The sequence below is a fragment of the Taeniopygia guttata genome, chromosome 1 (assembly GCF_048771995.1).
Source record: "Taeniopygia guttata chromosome 1, bTaeGut7.mat, whole genome shotgun sequence".
In the NCBI taxonomy this organism is placed as follows: Eukaryota; Metazoa; Chordata; class Aves; order Passeriformes; family Estrildidae; genus Taeniopygia; species Taeniopygia guttata.
The window spans coordinates 70,090,722-70,106,006 of NC_133024.1; the positions used below are offsets into that span (position 1 = coordinate 70,090,722).

Sequence of the window (15,285 nt, forward strand, 5' to 3'; positions counted from 1 at the left end):
TGCTGTGCTTTTGCTGTGATGACAGCTTGTACATTTTCAGTGATTTTCATCTGGGAATTTGGAATTGCTTTGCAGAAATAGAGTATGATTGCTTGTCTCTGTTCCTACACTTTTATCTATGTGTGTGCATATAGAGAGAGCCATAATACATAGAGAGTACATCAGTTACAGCCAGCTGTTACAGTACAGTAACAACCAGTTACACATCAGGCAGTGAGGGAGAACAGCATCAAAATCTGGCTTCATGATATTCCTGTCATAACTCAATCTGAATATTTCTCAAAAAATATTTTTCTTCCTTTTGTGTGAGCTTAGCAAAAGAGTAGCTTGGTTACTTTGTACAGAACACTTAAAAATGAGAGTGAGTTTTTGTTTGAAAATGCTAAGGACAGTAAATCAAAGAGGGTTTTGCTTGCAATTCTGAAAATTGTGAGATTGATTAACTGTCTTAATGCTTGCAAGCTTGAATTTACAAGCATAGATTTAAATGTTCTCTAAAGGTTATTTGGTCAAGCCTTTATTAGATTTTCTATATTCTGGTTTGAAAGTCAGATTGCAAAAAGGCAAGCTGCAGCTGGTTTTCCACACTCTTTTGGTGCAGAGAGAGTTATCAATTCTTCAAAAGGACTTTGGTGTCCAAAGAGGAGACAAAGCATGGTGCAAATACTGGGGTGGTATATCCGCCACTATCTTTGTTGTTAGATTCCCTTCCTATAAATCAGTATGACAGGAACTGGTCAGTTCTGTATAAAGAATGTTGAAGCTCTGCACAGACAGTTCAGGTCATGAGGTGGAAAAAAAAATTTTGCTAACATTTCCTTTAGTGTTTCGATCTACTTCTTTGTGTGCCATAAAGAATATAATGCTAGCACTTCTCCACTGGAGGGGGAGAAGCTGCATTCCTGAGGTCTTCCCTCTTTTATTGCATTTTCACTTCTATTTGTGGTGGATTAGCACTATTAAAGCTGAGTTGCCAAAAGCCTTGGGAGACTCCCTCTTTCTATACTAGAACCCATTACAAAATGAGGGATAAATCCTGATAAGGTTTCTGGATGCTGTTGTAACACGATAACGAATTTGGCCATTGGCCTTCAACGTGGGTGTTTTAGAGAGTGTGGATAAAGTGCGCTGTCTTAAAGAAAGTGCTCTCTGTTCCTGGCCTTTTCCCCATCTTAGAAATTTATGGTTTACCTCTCCTTTTTTTACTTGGAAACTCAGAGCTTTCTTTTATTTTCAACCTACTATAGCATAAGAGTATTCCCAGTGTAATAATTTTTTAATTGTAGAGCATATCTACAATCAGAATCTTGTTCCTGTACTTGAATTCTGACTCCCTACAAAGTCCCCAGCCAAGATCCCACTGACTTTGGGAGGGCAGGAATTTTATTTCTGAGCTTGTTTTTCCTAATATCTGGACACATTTTGAGGACTTAACAGCTGAAACTCATTGCATTGTGATCCAGAAGATAGAAAAGCAAGTATCCCTAGTGGTGGGTTGACATTTAGGTATCAAGTTTTACTTCCTAACCAGAAAGTTATTTTTAATAATTTTTAATAACTTTCACTGAAAAAAAAAAACCTCATTAGGATTTTTAACTCTCACATCTGGGAATAAGAGTGACCTAGAATTCTGATGCGATGATTCACATTATTTTAATTTTTGTAATATGGGAAACTATCACATAAATTTTAAATTGCACATTTCAGCTACTGCTCCAAGTAGGATTTGATATGGCAGGAAGTCTTCCCACTCTGGCTTGCCAGGAGCAAGCCTTCAAGTTGAAATCAACTTCAATTAGAAAAGGGTGCAGAAGGAAGAAGACACTGAAAATGCCACAGCCAAACCGTTCACTGTCTGCTCTGGCTTTGCAGCCCCCTTCAGCAGGCTGATGTGTGCAGCTTGGTGGGCTCCTTCTTCATCATGTAGGAATGACTGATCTTTTAGCTTTCCTGCCTTTATTGGGTGTGGCTAGAGGGCAGGTCACCAAGGCTTCTCTGCTTAAAGAAATGCAATATTCAGAAAAAGTGGAAGACTGTTTCTATGTTGTTGCCTGTGGCTAGCAACCAGTAAAGCAAATGACTGAGAGCTTTCTCCCCAAGATAAATAGCTCAATTCTCAAGACCTTATGTCTGTTGCAAAATATGTCCACCTTTCATAGATAAAAATCCAAGAAAATAAAACATATGTTGTCTCATTTCCTTGCATCCAAGTTTTAGGCATATTTCTGTGACCTCATTTTCAGCAACTTCTCCTCCAGACCAGACGTTAAATGAGTTAGAAACTACAGTCAGAGAAATAGTTCTGCATGGTCTTGGCTGTGCCTTCAAGCCAACCACAAACCACATATACTAGATACCATCTCCTCCTTGCCTGTGATGGCCACTCTCAAAATGCAGCCAGGTGACCCTACTCAGTCTCTCCTAGACTGACTCCATGCCTGGTCTACGTGCCAGATCCATGCTGTTCTCTCCCGCTGCACCTTGACCTCCCTTCCCAAGATGTGGGGACTCTGTTGGGCGCTGTGAGTGTAGCAGGGCTGCTTGTGCCAGCCCATGGAGCTGGTCTCCCTGGCACATGCTGGCTGTGGTGCTGGCCAGAGGCAGGAGTCTCCATGTGAGTTACAAAGACAGGACTGGGCCTGAAAACAGAAGAGTGCTCTGCAAGCTGTGCAAGGCAGGTCTCCCCACTGTGCTAGACAAAGGGCTGCCAGGTCACGCTGGTTGCACTACCTGGTCGTTTGGTGTTTCATCCACTTCTGAGAGGGAGAGCCAGGAGAATTGGAAGTGTGTCAGGTCTTAAGGTGAACTGTGGAGGAACATCTTAGTATTTGACTATGCTGTAGAATCATCCCCTTTACTAGACCAGAAAAAGGCATGTATAAAATGTGACAGCATTTTGTAACCCTCCTCGGTATTACCCTAATTCAGCCCTAGCCTGGAACTTAAATTCACCGCCATTATCAGGCTTTCATTTACCTGCATGTCCTGAGCTGTGAAGCATTTGTTGTCCCTTTATCTGCATGTGCAGCTCTACCTGTTAGAGGGGAAAAATACAAGAGAGAGCTTATGCTGCAAGAGCAGTCTTTTGCTAACCCCTTACAGACTTCACAGAGCTTCAAGCTACTAATTGTCCAAGTGATCTCATTAAAGAGCTAAAGATAGCTGTGTGGACTCAAATGCTGTAATTTCAAGGGAAAGAATTCAACCCCAGTGAGGCCAGGCGAACACAGATAAGCAAATGAGCCTCTGCTGATATTGGCTACACCAGACCCTTAGCTGTCCTCTTCTCCAATTAATTGCTTTGTCCCAGTATTGGAGTATTTCATTCCCTCCTGTCAATAATTTCTGCAACTCAATAAAGCAGGGTTCTTTAGCAATACGGAGGTGATTCTGGTAAGCACCACTGGTTTTAGGCTTTATTTTAAAATCACATCTTGTTTTTGGATTGCCCCATTTCTGAAGTGGAAAATATCAAGTGGATCACATCGTATTTATTGTCTGCATTAACTTCTTAAATTAATACTAGCCATATAGGCCAAATTGAAAAAACTTGAAGCTACAACTCACAGTCACAGCTCTGTGCCTGCTGGTTATTGCTTGCTTCTTATAATACTTTTTTCTTTCTTTCCCAAAATGATGGGTGCCTCCTAAAAACCTTGATATTGACTCTTTCCTTTTTCAGACTGCTTTCCTACCTTCCCAAACCCCTGTAACATTTTCTGTGCTTTTCTTAACCCCATACAACTCAATTGTAATCCTTTCTGATCTATCCTCCTGTAAGCACAGAACTGATTCACCAAAGCTCTGTATGTAGTTATAATCTCTGATACTTTCAGCCATCATCTCCTACAGCAATGATTTCAAGTTTCCTCTTTCACCTTTGTGATGATTATTATGGCCTCATCTTTTTAGGCACTTTGCAATCTTGTCATTCCTCTCTTATTAATATGAAATCTCATAAATCATGTGTCAGGCCTTCAGTTACCAGGTCCTTTTTCATTCATTCATTCACTCATCATGCTGCTGCCTTACCGATTTTTTTAATCTCCTTATCTGCGCATTTTTAAACACGAGTAAAGCCGAGATGTCCAATGCGTCCCCAAGTTCGGCCGGCAGCAGCCGCCTGTGCAGGCCGAGAGCGCCTCCTGCTGCTGTCCTTGTGGAAATGCAGCCCTGGAAACATCTGCCAGGGCGGGGAAAATAAAACCGGGGGGGAATTTTAAACAACGATGTCGAAAGTGTCTGTGGCTCAGAGCTGGTGTCTGCGGCACTTGGTAGCTAAGGTAGTAGTATTGACATAGGGATGAAAGTATCAAGTGGTGGGTAATGTCTGTTTACACTTAGATTCATGGAAAATCTGCAAACAGAAGTCCAAGAAATGGAATTCATAAAGTTTTCAAAGGGTTTGAGCTTCATGAGAAAAGAAGACTTTGCGGCATGGTTGCTGTACTTCACTGATGAGGAAAACAATGAAATTTACTGGCAGAATGTGAAAGACAGAATCGAAGCAGGAGAGGTTGGTACCCAAAGTATACTTTGTTTTGCTTCCTCCTTTGTATGCACAGGTTTTCATTTGAGTGTGGGTATCTAATGAAGTAACCAGTTGCCAAATGAAGTATTGCATCCCTTGAATTGTACACAAGTAAGAGCAATGATAATTGTCCAACTGGGAAATACAAATGTCAGCAATGAGTAGGCAGTCACATCTAAATGCTAAGTCCCACCAGATTTAAGGACATACAGTAATTGGGGTTTGAATGTATATTTATTATATATCATCTGCATTCTGTGATACTCTAGAACATCAGTTTGGAAGAATTCAAGACTTTTTGCAAGTTTACAAATAATCTGGAAGACTTTTCTATCGCCATGCAGATGTTTACTGTAGCAAATCGTCCTGTTAAGCGGGGTAAGTGCTGTACACCTTTCATGTGGGGGTTTTTTAAGGAAAAAAAATTCATTTTAGTTATAGAATTAATGTAAATGAGTTATCCCAAAGTACCACAGTGAGGTCCAAAAATATTATACGGCTCTGTATTTGACTTAGTTCTGTTTCATTAAAAAGTAATAATATAAAGTTTTCAAAATCTTTTCATTAGAACTTTTTCAAAGTTCTAATGTGCTGTCATATGTGGATTAATGACAGCAGACTAATAAATCATAAAATGGTTTGGGTTGGAAGGGACCTTTAAATGTCATTTTTCCAAACCTTCTGCCATATGCAGGGAGCTCTATCACTGGATTAGGTTGCTGAAATCACCACCCAACCAGACCTTGAATACTTTCAATGATGGGACAACCACAACTTTTTAAATTTCTTCCTTATGTCCAGTCTAAATCTACCCTTTTTCACTTTGAAAGTGTTTTGCTTTTCCTGTCACTACAGGCCTTGATAAAAACTCTCTTTCTTATAAGCCCCCTTGATATAGTGAAAGTCCACAATAAAGTCTGCCCTGAGGTATCTGTTCTCCAGGCTGAATAACCCCAACTCTGTTCACCTTTCTTCACTGAAGAAGTGCTCCAGCCCAAAAATTATCACATGATTCTTGTGGCCCTCCTCTGGCCTCACTCCATGTCCTCCCTGTGCTGAGGAGGATGTGCTATGCAGTTATGTCTATCAAAATGAAACAATGTCGTAAAATGGGGTTTAAAATAAAGATTTCAAGGAGGGGAGTTGCTTCCTTCCCATATAGGAGAAAGAGGAGCAATGCATCAAAAGTTTTATGGACATACAAATGCTTTTTGTTTTAATCCTGAGGTTGTTACTTAGTTGCTACTGTTGAAGGACAAGTCTCATAAGGTATTTCAAAATAGCAACATTATTGAAAAGTTCCTTAGGAAATCTAAGGAGGTATTAACATTCATTGAAATTAGTATTTGATGGGCTTATGTGAAAAAAGATGAGAGACGTGAGAAGATGGAAAGAGAAATTCATATTCTTGAAAGATAAATGTTTGGATGGGATTCGAACCAAAGAAAATTGGGGGATTTGCAGCTTGTGACTTTCATTACTAGTCTGTTTATGCACTGAACCCCACTGTAATCAAAATCAATCAGCTGCTGAGGTAATTCACAGATGTTACATGCCTATATGTCTAATTCTGTCCTGAATCTGGCTGAGTTCTTTGTCTTGGTGTTTGCATATGTGTGCATGTGTGTATTCACACACATATGAACATTTATCTAAATATAAGACAGTTTTTTAATACTTCCTTTTTTTCTAGACTTCTTTTTCTTCCAAGTTCACAACTCATCTTTCTCACTGATAAGGTGGCCCTTCTTTGCTTGAATAGTGTTACGCCCCACTGTTGTAGGTCTTCTTTTATTCATGCTACATGCAAAGAAACAACAATGCCATGTCTGGATTTAAATTCAGCTTCAAGAGATGAAACAGTTAACAGCTTTTCAAAGACAAAATTAAGACTACTGTAAACATCCTATGTTTTATGTCTTTTTCAAGTTGTAATTTATATTTTAACAGAAGAACTTTTAACTTAATTCTATTTAAACCAACTGTGAAATAATCAACTACATTTATACAGGAATTGTTGAAAGAGGGAAAGATGAGAGCTATGTCAGGAATGCTATTGCCTCTAGTAAGCTTCAGAATTAATCATATTTCTAGCACTATTTATAAACAGCACTTGTTTATGAAAGCAGAACCGTGTTAATATGGCATTTATGACTTCATTGGACAACTTGCTGTAATAATCTACAATACTGCTGTACTTCAATAACCTCTAGTTCCTTTTTGAAATTCAGACTTCCATGATGCCTTCAAAAATGCATCCAATTAATGTATTGTGATTGTGCTTACTATAACAAACAGTAATCCTTCCACTCTTATGATCTGCTGTTTTGTGGCAGCCCCACACACTTTCTCATCTTCCTTGAGCCAAAACCCTGAATTCTGTGCACCACAGGACCAAAAATGGGGATAGTGTGTGTTTCTATACTGCACATGGTGGTGTAAAGAGAGAAGAAAAAAGAGCTGAAGATGAAAGTACATCTCCAGAGAGATATGGCAGCTTTTTCTGCTGCAAATTCTCAGTAATTCATCAACATCATTTAGGAGGTAGCCAGCTTCTCTCAAAAACAGAACTGCAGGTATATAAAGCCGTGTGCTGTAAGCAGTGCACTGACCATTTGATGGTCTGTGTTTCTGCAGAGTTCCTGAGGGGATTTTAGTTGAGGTGGAGAATATCATAACCTACTGTTCTCTGAGGAGAAGAGTTTTCTTGTAAAATGAATTGTCATGAAGCTGGCTTGATATAAAATGGTAGGGTTTTTTATGAGAGGATGGTGAGGCAAACACCATTCATATGAAAAGGAAGCAGCCAGAAGTATGTAAGTTTTCATCTATCTCTAGCAAAAGTTATCACTTGTATTGTTGCTTGAGAAGTAGTGCATTGCTAAAGCTTAGGATAAAATTAATAAATGTTACAAAAGAAGAAGCAAGCTCGAGAATGCATGAACTGAGGCCTACTAGTTTACTAGTTTACACATCCCAAATTCTCCAGTTAGGACACCCACAAGCCATTGTAAATTGGACAGAATACTGCTATTTGTAAGCTTTCCATTTTCTTTGCAAGTTCAGTCACCTGTGATGTAATATTATGTCTTTATTAGCTGAATTCAAGAGAGCAGTGAAGGTGGCAACAGGACAGGATCTGTCAGATAATGTTTTGGATACCATCTTCAAGATTTTTGATCTAGACGGAGATGACTGCCTCAGCCACAGCGAGTTTCTTGGAGTCCTGAGGAACCGAATTCATCGAGGTTTGAGGGTAACAAGCTGACATAATTGTTTCTAAATACCACAGATGATTGCTACAACTCTCGTGTAAATGCTTGTAGAAACACAGGTAGAGTTAATGAATAGAAAAATATACATATTTTAAACTGGAAGTCCTTACTGCTTATGAATCTGGGATGAGTACTGCCACTAAGAACTTGCTATTACAAATGTGAACTATGGAAGCAGCAGCACAACATTATATATTGTATTTACACAGTCTGGGAATGGGAGTAATTGCTAAACATACTTTAACTTTCTTAACAGGTACCACAGCAGCAAGGCATTCAAGGTTTCTGGAAGTGTGTGAAGAAAGAAAGCATTAAAGAAGTCAAAGAACTGTGGAAGCAAACTGGGAAAAGTCCTTTTTAAGCAGTCCATTTTTCTTTTGCTTAAGTGTTTTTTCTTTAGGGGAGTTTGTCCTGTTTACATAATAACTAAATCAAAAATGTTCTTTTTTTTTAGCTATAGTTAAAGTTTAATTAACCCAGACTCTAATGCAATAATTTTATAATTGTTTCAGTGCAATCAGTTTGGTTTGCAGAACTGGTGTCACTTTTGACCTCCATACAGAAGTACTCTTGTCCTGAAATAGTGTTGTTTACTGCTCTGTGGAGTCTGACCCTGCACTGTAGGATGCATAGGATTGAATAATGGCCCCAGGCAGGAACATCACAGCAGTAACATCTCCCGTTGAAGGAGTGGACATCATCTCAGCCACCAACACAGCAGCTCTCCTTCTCCAGCAAGGGCAGAGGTCCACAAGGTAAAATCACTTGCACAACACATTTTAAACCAAGTTATCCTAAATCAAAAAGGAAAATTCACACCTCGTATAGGGATCGGCTCATGTGCTGGTTCCTGGTGCTTGATTCCACCAGTTCCTGTGTGAATGTCTGATTTGTCTGCCTTCATCAAGTTAATATTAAACTGGAAATACAAGACTAATAGGTTTGATGCAGGGTTTAAAAATTGTACATTGATCAGTGAGTGTGTATTGAGTGTCTGAGACCTCTTCCACATAGTATAAATGAGAAGAAAAAAAAATCTTCATTCAATTGAACACAGTGGTAGCTACTATTTGACTCATGACTATTTTGCTTTAGTTGCATTGCAGAAGATGAATGCATAACAAATAGCTGTTTTATCTCACTAAAGGTTGTGACAGGAAAACCTGAAGTATCTCAGGAATTCAAGGTTCTAATAAGCCATTGCTGAGGTAACATGTCCAATAAAAAAACCAAATACAAATGTTTATTACTCCAAATGCAAAGTTAGACCTAAGATCTTAAACACTAAAAGGAGGAACAAATCAAGATTAACACTCAGAAATTGCAGATGAACATTTTTTAGCAATAACATAAGGTGCATCTCTGTGTACAGAGATGTGCACGTTACATGTATTGCCTTTCTTACAATCCCAGGAGCCAATAGCCAGGTCCAGATCACTCTTCCTGGTTGGCCACGATATACAGGATATAGACTTACCTGTAAAGCTGTCAAGATTCTTCTCTTTCCCCCTTTCTGTTGTCTGACTTTGTCTTGACTGGGGTGAAAGCTTAACCTTTCAGGACAGGTTTGTGGTAACACATAATAGACTCAAAACATGGACCAGGGAAATGTCTCAAGAAAAATAACCAAGAAACCACTCAGTGCAGTAATATCCATCTTTTTTGCATGACATCAGCTATGTTTACCTCAAAGCTGTAAATGAGTTCAATGTGTGGTGCGTGGTTGACATATCTTTGGGTTTTGTGAGAAGAGGGACAATTTCCATGATAGGTAAGACATCGGGGCAGCTCTCACTTGGTGCAGGGACAGGAGAGAATGCATTGGGAAGCCCTAAAGGTCCCACCTAAGGAATACTGAGATTACTGAGAATGTGTTTGATGTGTTGGTAGCTGTCATGTTTCTGCTGACGACAAGTCCTAATGCCCGAGCCTTGGCATAGTAATCTCTCCTAGGCAACACAGTGAGAGGCCAGCAAAGCAACTCTTCCCTCATGGCCTCAGCTTGGAGCTTTAATCTAAAGTGTTAAAGAGAAAATGCTGGTAGTCCTGTCATGGACATGCATCCGGAACAAGACCATGCCTGTGGGGATGTCCTGAGACTGGAAGATCAGGAACCAGTGACCATCAAGGATCCCTTTCACCTAGGAAAAAATCCGAATGAAATTAACCATGTGGAAAGAATCCAGATGCAGTAAATGCCTCAGCCTCCTCCCCTCAAACTAAGTTCATGCAGTGCTGTGTGGGCAGCAGGATAGCAGGTGGCTGGTTTACTTTGTGTGTTTTGAAATTGCTTGTTGCTTCTTGTGGTGGGAGCAAAGGTTGGGCAGTGGGACTGGCACCACAGTACCACAGCCAGCTGCACTTCACCAAATTATCCAAAAAATGGCACTATTGAGGAAGAGCTTCCATGGCACAGAAGTGTGTATGTATTCACCCAAAGTGTGCTTTGTGCCAGCTCTGGCTTTAATGCAAGGCTGCCTTTTATTTGTTGCTGTTAATATTTTGGCAAATCATTTTTACTTTGGAGTGGAAATTATTCCCTAGCATTTTATTCGGTGTGAAGTTAATAGGTTTATGACATTTTGTATTGCTTTTGTGGTTTCTTTTGTTTACTAATTACTTCCTTCTTATAAGCTGTTTGGTTTTTTTTTTTTTTTTTTGAAAAATCAGCTCATTTAGCTTTAGTGTATCTAGAAGTTTAAGTCCTCAGTGCTCATTTCTATCTGGGTTTGTGCAATCAGCAGTATCTGCTTTCAGGGATTTCAAGTTTTATTTTTCAGCAAAAGCTTTGATTTCAAGTTCAGAGGAAAAGCAAAGGAATATGCTTGGGTTTGATATGAACTTTGTGTATATAGTTAAATAAAAAAAAATTTGATTGGAAATTAAAATAGAATTATGAATAATTTTCAGAAGTTATCCTGAAACTGCAGCCAGGAAGGAACTCTTTTAAAGGAAAGGCCAGGGATGACTTGTCCACCAGGCTTGAAGAATCAGATTTTGTGTTTAATTTATAAGTTTATTGTTATTTGTCAACTAAATTGCTTTATAAAACAGTCTTAAAATAATCTCTCATTTTTAATATCTTAGATTAAAAGAGATACTTATGTATTTAGATAAACACTGTTTTTTAAGAAATTCATTATAGTTTAAGTGTTTGATGTTTTAGTTCCTTTTAATCACTATATGGTATTTGCAGCCTGTCTGGAAGCATTACTCAACACAATTTAGTTAAGGCTTATGCCAGCTATCAGTCTAAATATATCAATTGTGACTTGTTTTAACATAAGGAACACTTCCTCTGAACAGAAATTTATAGAAAAGCTAAATAAAATTGATTTTTTTTTTAATCTACCACATTGCATCTGAATTTTACATGGAATAAAGATGAGCACATTGCACATTGCAGAAGTCTCAAAAACTGATATAACATATTAAAAGGATACACAAATCAAGTGCAGTCACCTACAGCATATAACTGCTTTACAGAATTTTAGTTCTTGTATCCCCATAACACTTCTTACATTTCTTTCTTTGTTTACTTCAAGATAACGTCTAAGAACCATTTATTCTTCATTTCCAAAGGAAGCAAAGGCAAAAATTGAATGTGGTATACTAGAAGTAATAGAAACTCATTGGTTGTTTCTAGAAATTAATTCTGGTGTCTCAATTTGTACAAGCCTCTTTCTAAAAGCAAAAGTCCCTCTGGATTCAAACCAAGTTGGCAGGTTTTAACAAAACAGGCAACAATGAGGAGTTTCATGTCCTGCATAGCAGACAAACAACCAGGCCATGGACTGTGGTTTCATGGCACTTCACATGTTCAGTGTATATAACATAAAAAGGATCACTGCCCAATAAAGGTCAAGAATGGGAACAACCCTGTTGCTTAGAGGAAGTATAATTGGTATAATCAGGTATATTGACCATACTTTGACTAAAGCATAGAAATAGATTGATAAGTGTACATCAAAATTTAAAAATACAGCTTTCTTCTCATGCTGGAGTTCTCACAGGAGAGGGCAAGCATGCCTCATAACTTCAGTTTTAATTTTTCCTCTAAAATAGTCACAGCTGGGTCAGGAAACTACTCCAATTCAGGAAAAAACCTTCAGTCATTCTAAACAGAAAATACATGCCCAAATGATGTTGTGGTCGTTATTAGTGAGACCCAAGTTGCCCCCACAAACAGCTCCTGTAATGCAGTTGGTCACAAGCGAAGCGCGAAGATGAACATGGCAGATGTAGACACGCTTTTCTAGTGCCCAGCTGGCCACAGAAGCTCCTCCTACAGAAGCCGAAGATGTCATCCAACAAGAAGCTGAAAGCCCTTTGCAGAACAAAAAACCTGAGAGACTTGAGCATGCACAAAATTAATCAGCAAATAAGTGCGTGTCTCTTCGCTCATTTATTTGAATGTTTCCCCGTTGGCTTTGTTTATTAAACAATTCCTAGTTGATTCAATAATTTAAAAAAAAAATCGTACAACATATGTGGAGACAGATTTCCCATTAAGTTGATGTTGGCTTAGTTAATAATGTTTCCAGTTCATTAACTGGAGTGCCCTGGTGCAGAGCTCTGCTTGCTGTCCTGGGCTGCTGCTCCTGCACACCGGCATTGCAGGAAGCCTGCTCAGCACTGCTGTCGCCTGCGTGGGCTTAGCCACAGCACCTCATGCCCTGAGAAGTAAAAGGCCATGTTTTTCCTCACCTTTGTGCCCCTTGTGAGTTTAGATTGGATGCTAGGGAAAAATACTTCAGATAAAGGGTTGTCAAGCACTGGAATAGGCTGCCCAGAGGGAGGCAGTTGTGTCACCATCCCTGCAAGTGTTGAAAAGATGTGTAGATGTGGCACTTGGAGACATGGTTTAGTGGTGGTAGACATGGCACTGCTGCGTTAATGACTGAACTTGGTGATCTTGGAAGTCTTTTTTAAATGATTCTGTGATTCTCTTCTGCCTCTGGCAGAAGGCTGGCCTGCCTTTCCAGGCTGACCGAGTGGTGGAACTAACATGGATGGCATCAGGCTGTGGGAGAATGGACACAACACCTTGCAGAACACTGTTTATGACTGGGTATAAACCAGATTTTAGACACGCAGGTTTGAAAAGCTGGAAGGAGGAATATTCCACAGGTAATTCAGAGGAACGTGTGGGAGTTTTTCTCATGGGATTTCAGATGCAAGCTCACTGCTCTGAAACAGCCATGGAGGGCCTGGCCTTTCTCCATGGACTGCAAAGGGAGCACAGAAGATGAGCCTCACTGGACTAAGCCTATACTTTGTGAATGCCATGAGCACTTTCCTGGAGAAAGGACGTTCTGCAGAGGCGTTCTACCACAACACCTCAGATCCACTGCTCTAGGGGAAATTTGTCAGCTTTAATGTCAGCCCATGGAGCAACTGGTAGCTCTAAATCACCCCAAAGAAAAACAGTTGTTTTCATTTAAGACTTTCCAATTAAGTGTTTTAAATTTTTTTTCTTTTTTCAGGATACAGATTTTTTTGTTTTAAATTATGTGGGCTCTTATTGTGTTTTAATCTACTTTGAAATTGATACTATTGGAATGAGCAAACATTACTGAAAACATTGTACATCACTTAAATAATGCACAGAAGGTAATTCCTAGAGCAATGGCAGATGAGTCACAGGGTAGATTACATTCACTATTGAAAAGAAAGGATACCAAAACACAATGCTTTGCTACTAATCTTTAGAAAAGGAGATGATACGTCCTAAAGTCAAAAGAAGAAACAGAAGAGCTATTAGAATAAATTAAAAATTTAGCAAATGTCAATATCATTGAACTAAAGGATGCTAGGTAAGCAAGAACTGAATCAGTATGGCTGAAATTAGGGTTTTTTAAATGCTGTTTGACCAAAGATGCATCCTCACAATTTATAAATTTGATCCAATGCAAAAGAGGGCTAGTAATCCCTGGTAATTGGTGTGTACAAGATTGTATGATCTGTACTGGAATGTGAAGAGCAAATACTTCATATAATCACTGTTCGTTGTATGTGTACATCAGAAATACAAAGCCTCCAAAAATTTGATTTGTCTCATATTACAAAGAATAAATCAGACAAATTACAATTTTTGCATCAACCTTCATCTAAGAGGTTTGGTTCCTTCTGCCTGGGGATTGCATGCTCCCGGCATTTAAGATGACCTACTTTGAGGGAGAAAAAATACAGAAGCAAAATGGAGATGAAATTATTGTAGATTATAACCTCCAAATAGTAAAGAGAGAAATTCTGAGTAACATGAGTGTTTGCAGGGCCTTGCTCTGGGACCAACAAATATCTGGAAGACTGCAACAGACCCTAACTGGTGCTGAGGCTACAAAGGGAAATGTTCCACTTCTCTTACACATTTTTAATGTGGCTAAAGCCGGTGGGCAGCCAGAAGTAGAGGTGTGATGTGAAAATGGACAGGAGATGCCTTTTGTTTTTCAATATTTGACAGTCATGGGATCCAGTGAGAGTGTGGTGAGCAGCTCTTCCCACAATATGGCACTCTTCACCTTCCCAGAGTCTGCTTCAAGTGTCATTTCTTGTCCTTCCCCACAAATGAGACAGCAAAGTTTGCACAAGCTGCACTGCAGTCATTTGAAGCCAAACAGGTGTTCAGCGATTCCTAGCAGAGCTTCCTTCCATCCTGGGTGACTTCTATTCAAGGAGCTCATTTCTTCTCAAGAGGTCCTTGTAGAGACATCCCAGGTGGCTTCAGGAGTGGAAGGTGATATTTCCTGCCAGCTGTGCCAAGGGGCTTGTGCAGCAAAACTCCTCAGTGGGGTGCACTGTCTGGGGATAAATAATCCCTCTTTGCCACCTCACAACCTTGGTGTTGTCCTTGTTTAATTCAGTCTCACTTAAGTTCCTGTCATTCTGGAAATGCTGCACAGAAATGCTGCAGGATTGTAGCTGATATAGTTTGTCCTGTTCAACGTTTATGCTGCAGCCACTGGCCTTCCATCCTGCCCAAAGCATTTGTCTGACCCAGAACTGAAAAACCAGCCATGTCACAGCTTCCGGCCTTGCCAGCGTCAGACTCCATCCAAACCACACATGGTGGATGTTCCTGCAGCTCAGTATGGACCTGCTAAAAGGGAATGTCAGCACACACGTGGCTCCACTGATTCCTCTGTGGGTGAAACTGACTGTTGATGCAGTCAGCATTAGCAGGGAAGACTGGGAGGATCATGTTGGATCCCCTCACATCTTCCCTAGCATAGTGAACTGTTTGCCGGCTAAGCCTTTTTGTTCATGGCTGTGTTCCTTAGTCTTCTTGTTAGGAACTGTTCTTATTGTGAATGGGATTTTGTCAGAAAAGTTGGTGGAAGCACAGCCAAGAGGATGGTCAATGCACAGTAACAGCCAGAGGACAGTTACAGCCATAGTAACACGCAGGACATGCTTGGTAAAAGTTGTTTGTAACTTTGCTTCCCAGGTCCAAGTCCCTTCTCCTTAGATTCCTAAATG

The 15,285-nt window shown here is 39.7% G+C and overlaps 1 protein-coding gene across 2 annotated transcripts in view; it reads left to right on the forward strand.

The window, feature by feature from the left end:
- Positions 1 to 13,915, forward strand: part of MICU2 (mitochondrial calcium uptake 2) — a 134,423-nt gene extending 120,508 nt beyond the window's left edge. Inside the window, exons 9-13 of one of the 2 annotated variants that reach the window (XR_012056634.1) lie at positions 4,345 to 4,516; positions 4,801 to 4,909; positions 7,630 to 7,787; positions 8,063 to 8,561; positions 12,771 to 13,915. Coding sequence is in view for 1 of the 2 variants with exons in the window: in XM_030275367.4 (XP_030131227.3) it covers positions 4,345 to 4,516; positions 4,801 to 4,909; positions 7,630 to 7,787; positions 8,063 to 8,167 (544 nt within the window). In the remaining variant the exon portion in view is untranslated. Of the gene's footprint in view, positions 1 to 4,344; positions 4,517 to 4,800; positions 4,910 to 7,629; positions 7,788 to 8,062; positions 11,215 to 12,770 lie in introns of those variants that run through there. The other variant, XM_030275367.4, reaches the window with a different exon arrangement.
- Positions 13,916 to 15,285: the final 1,370 nt, after the last annotated feature.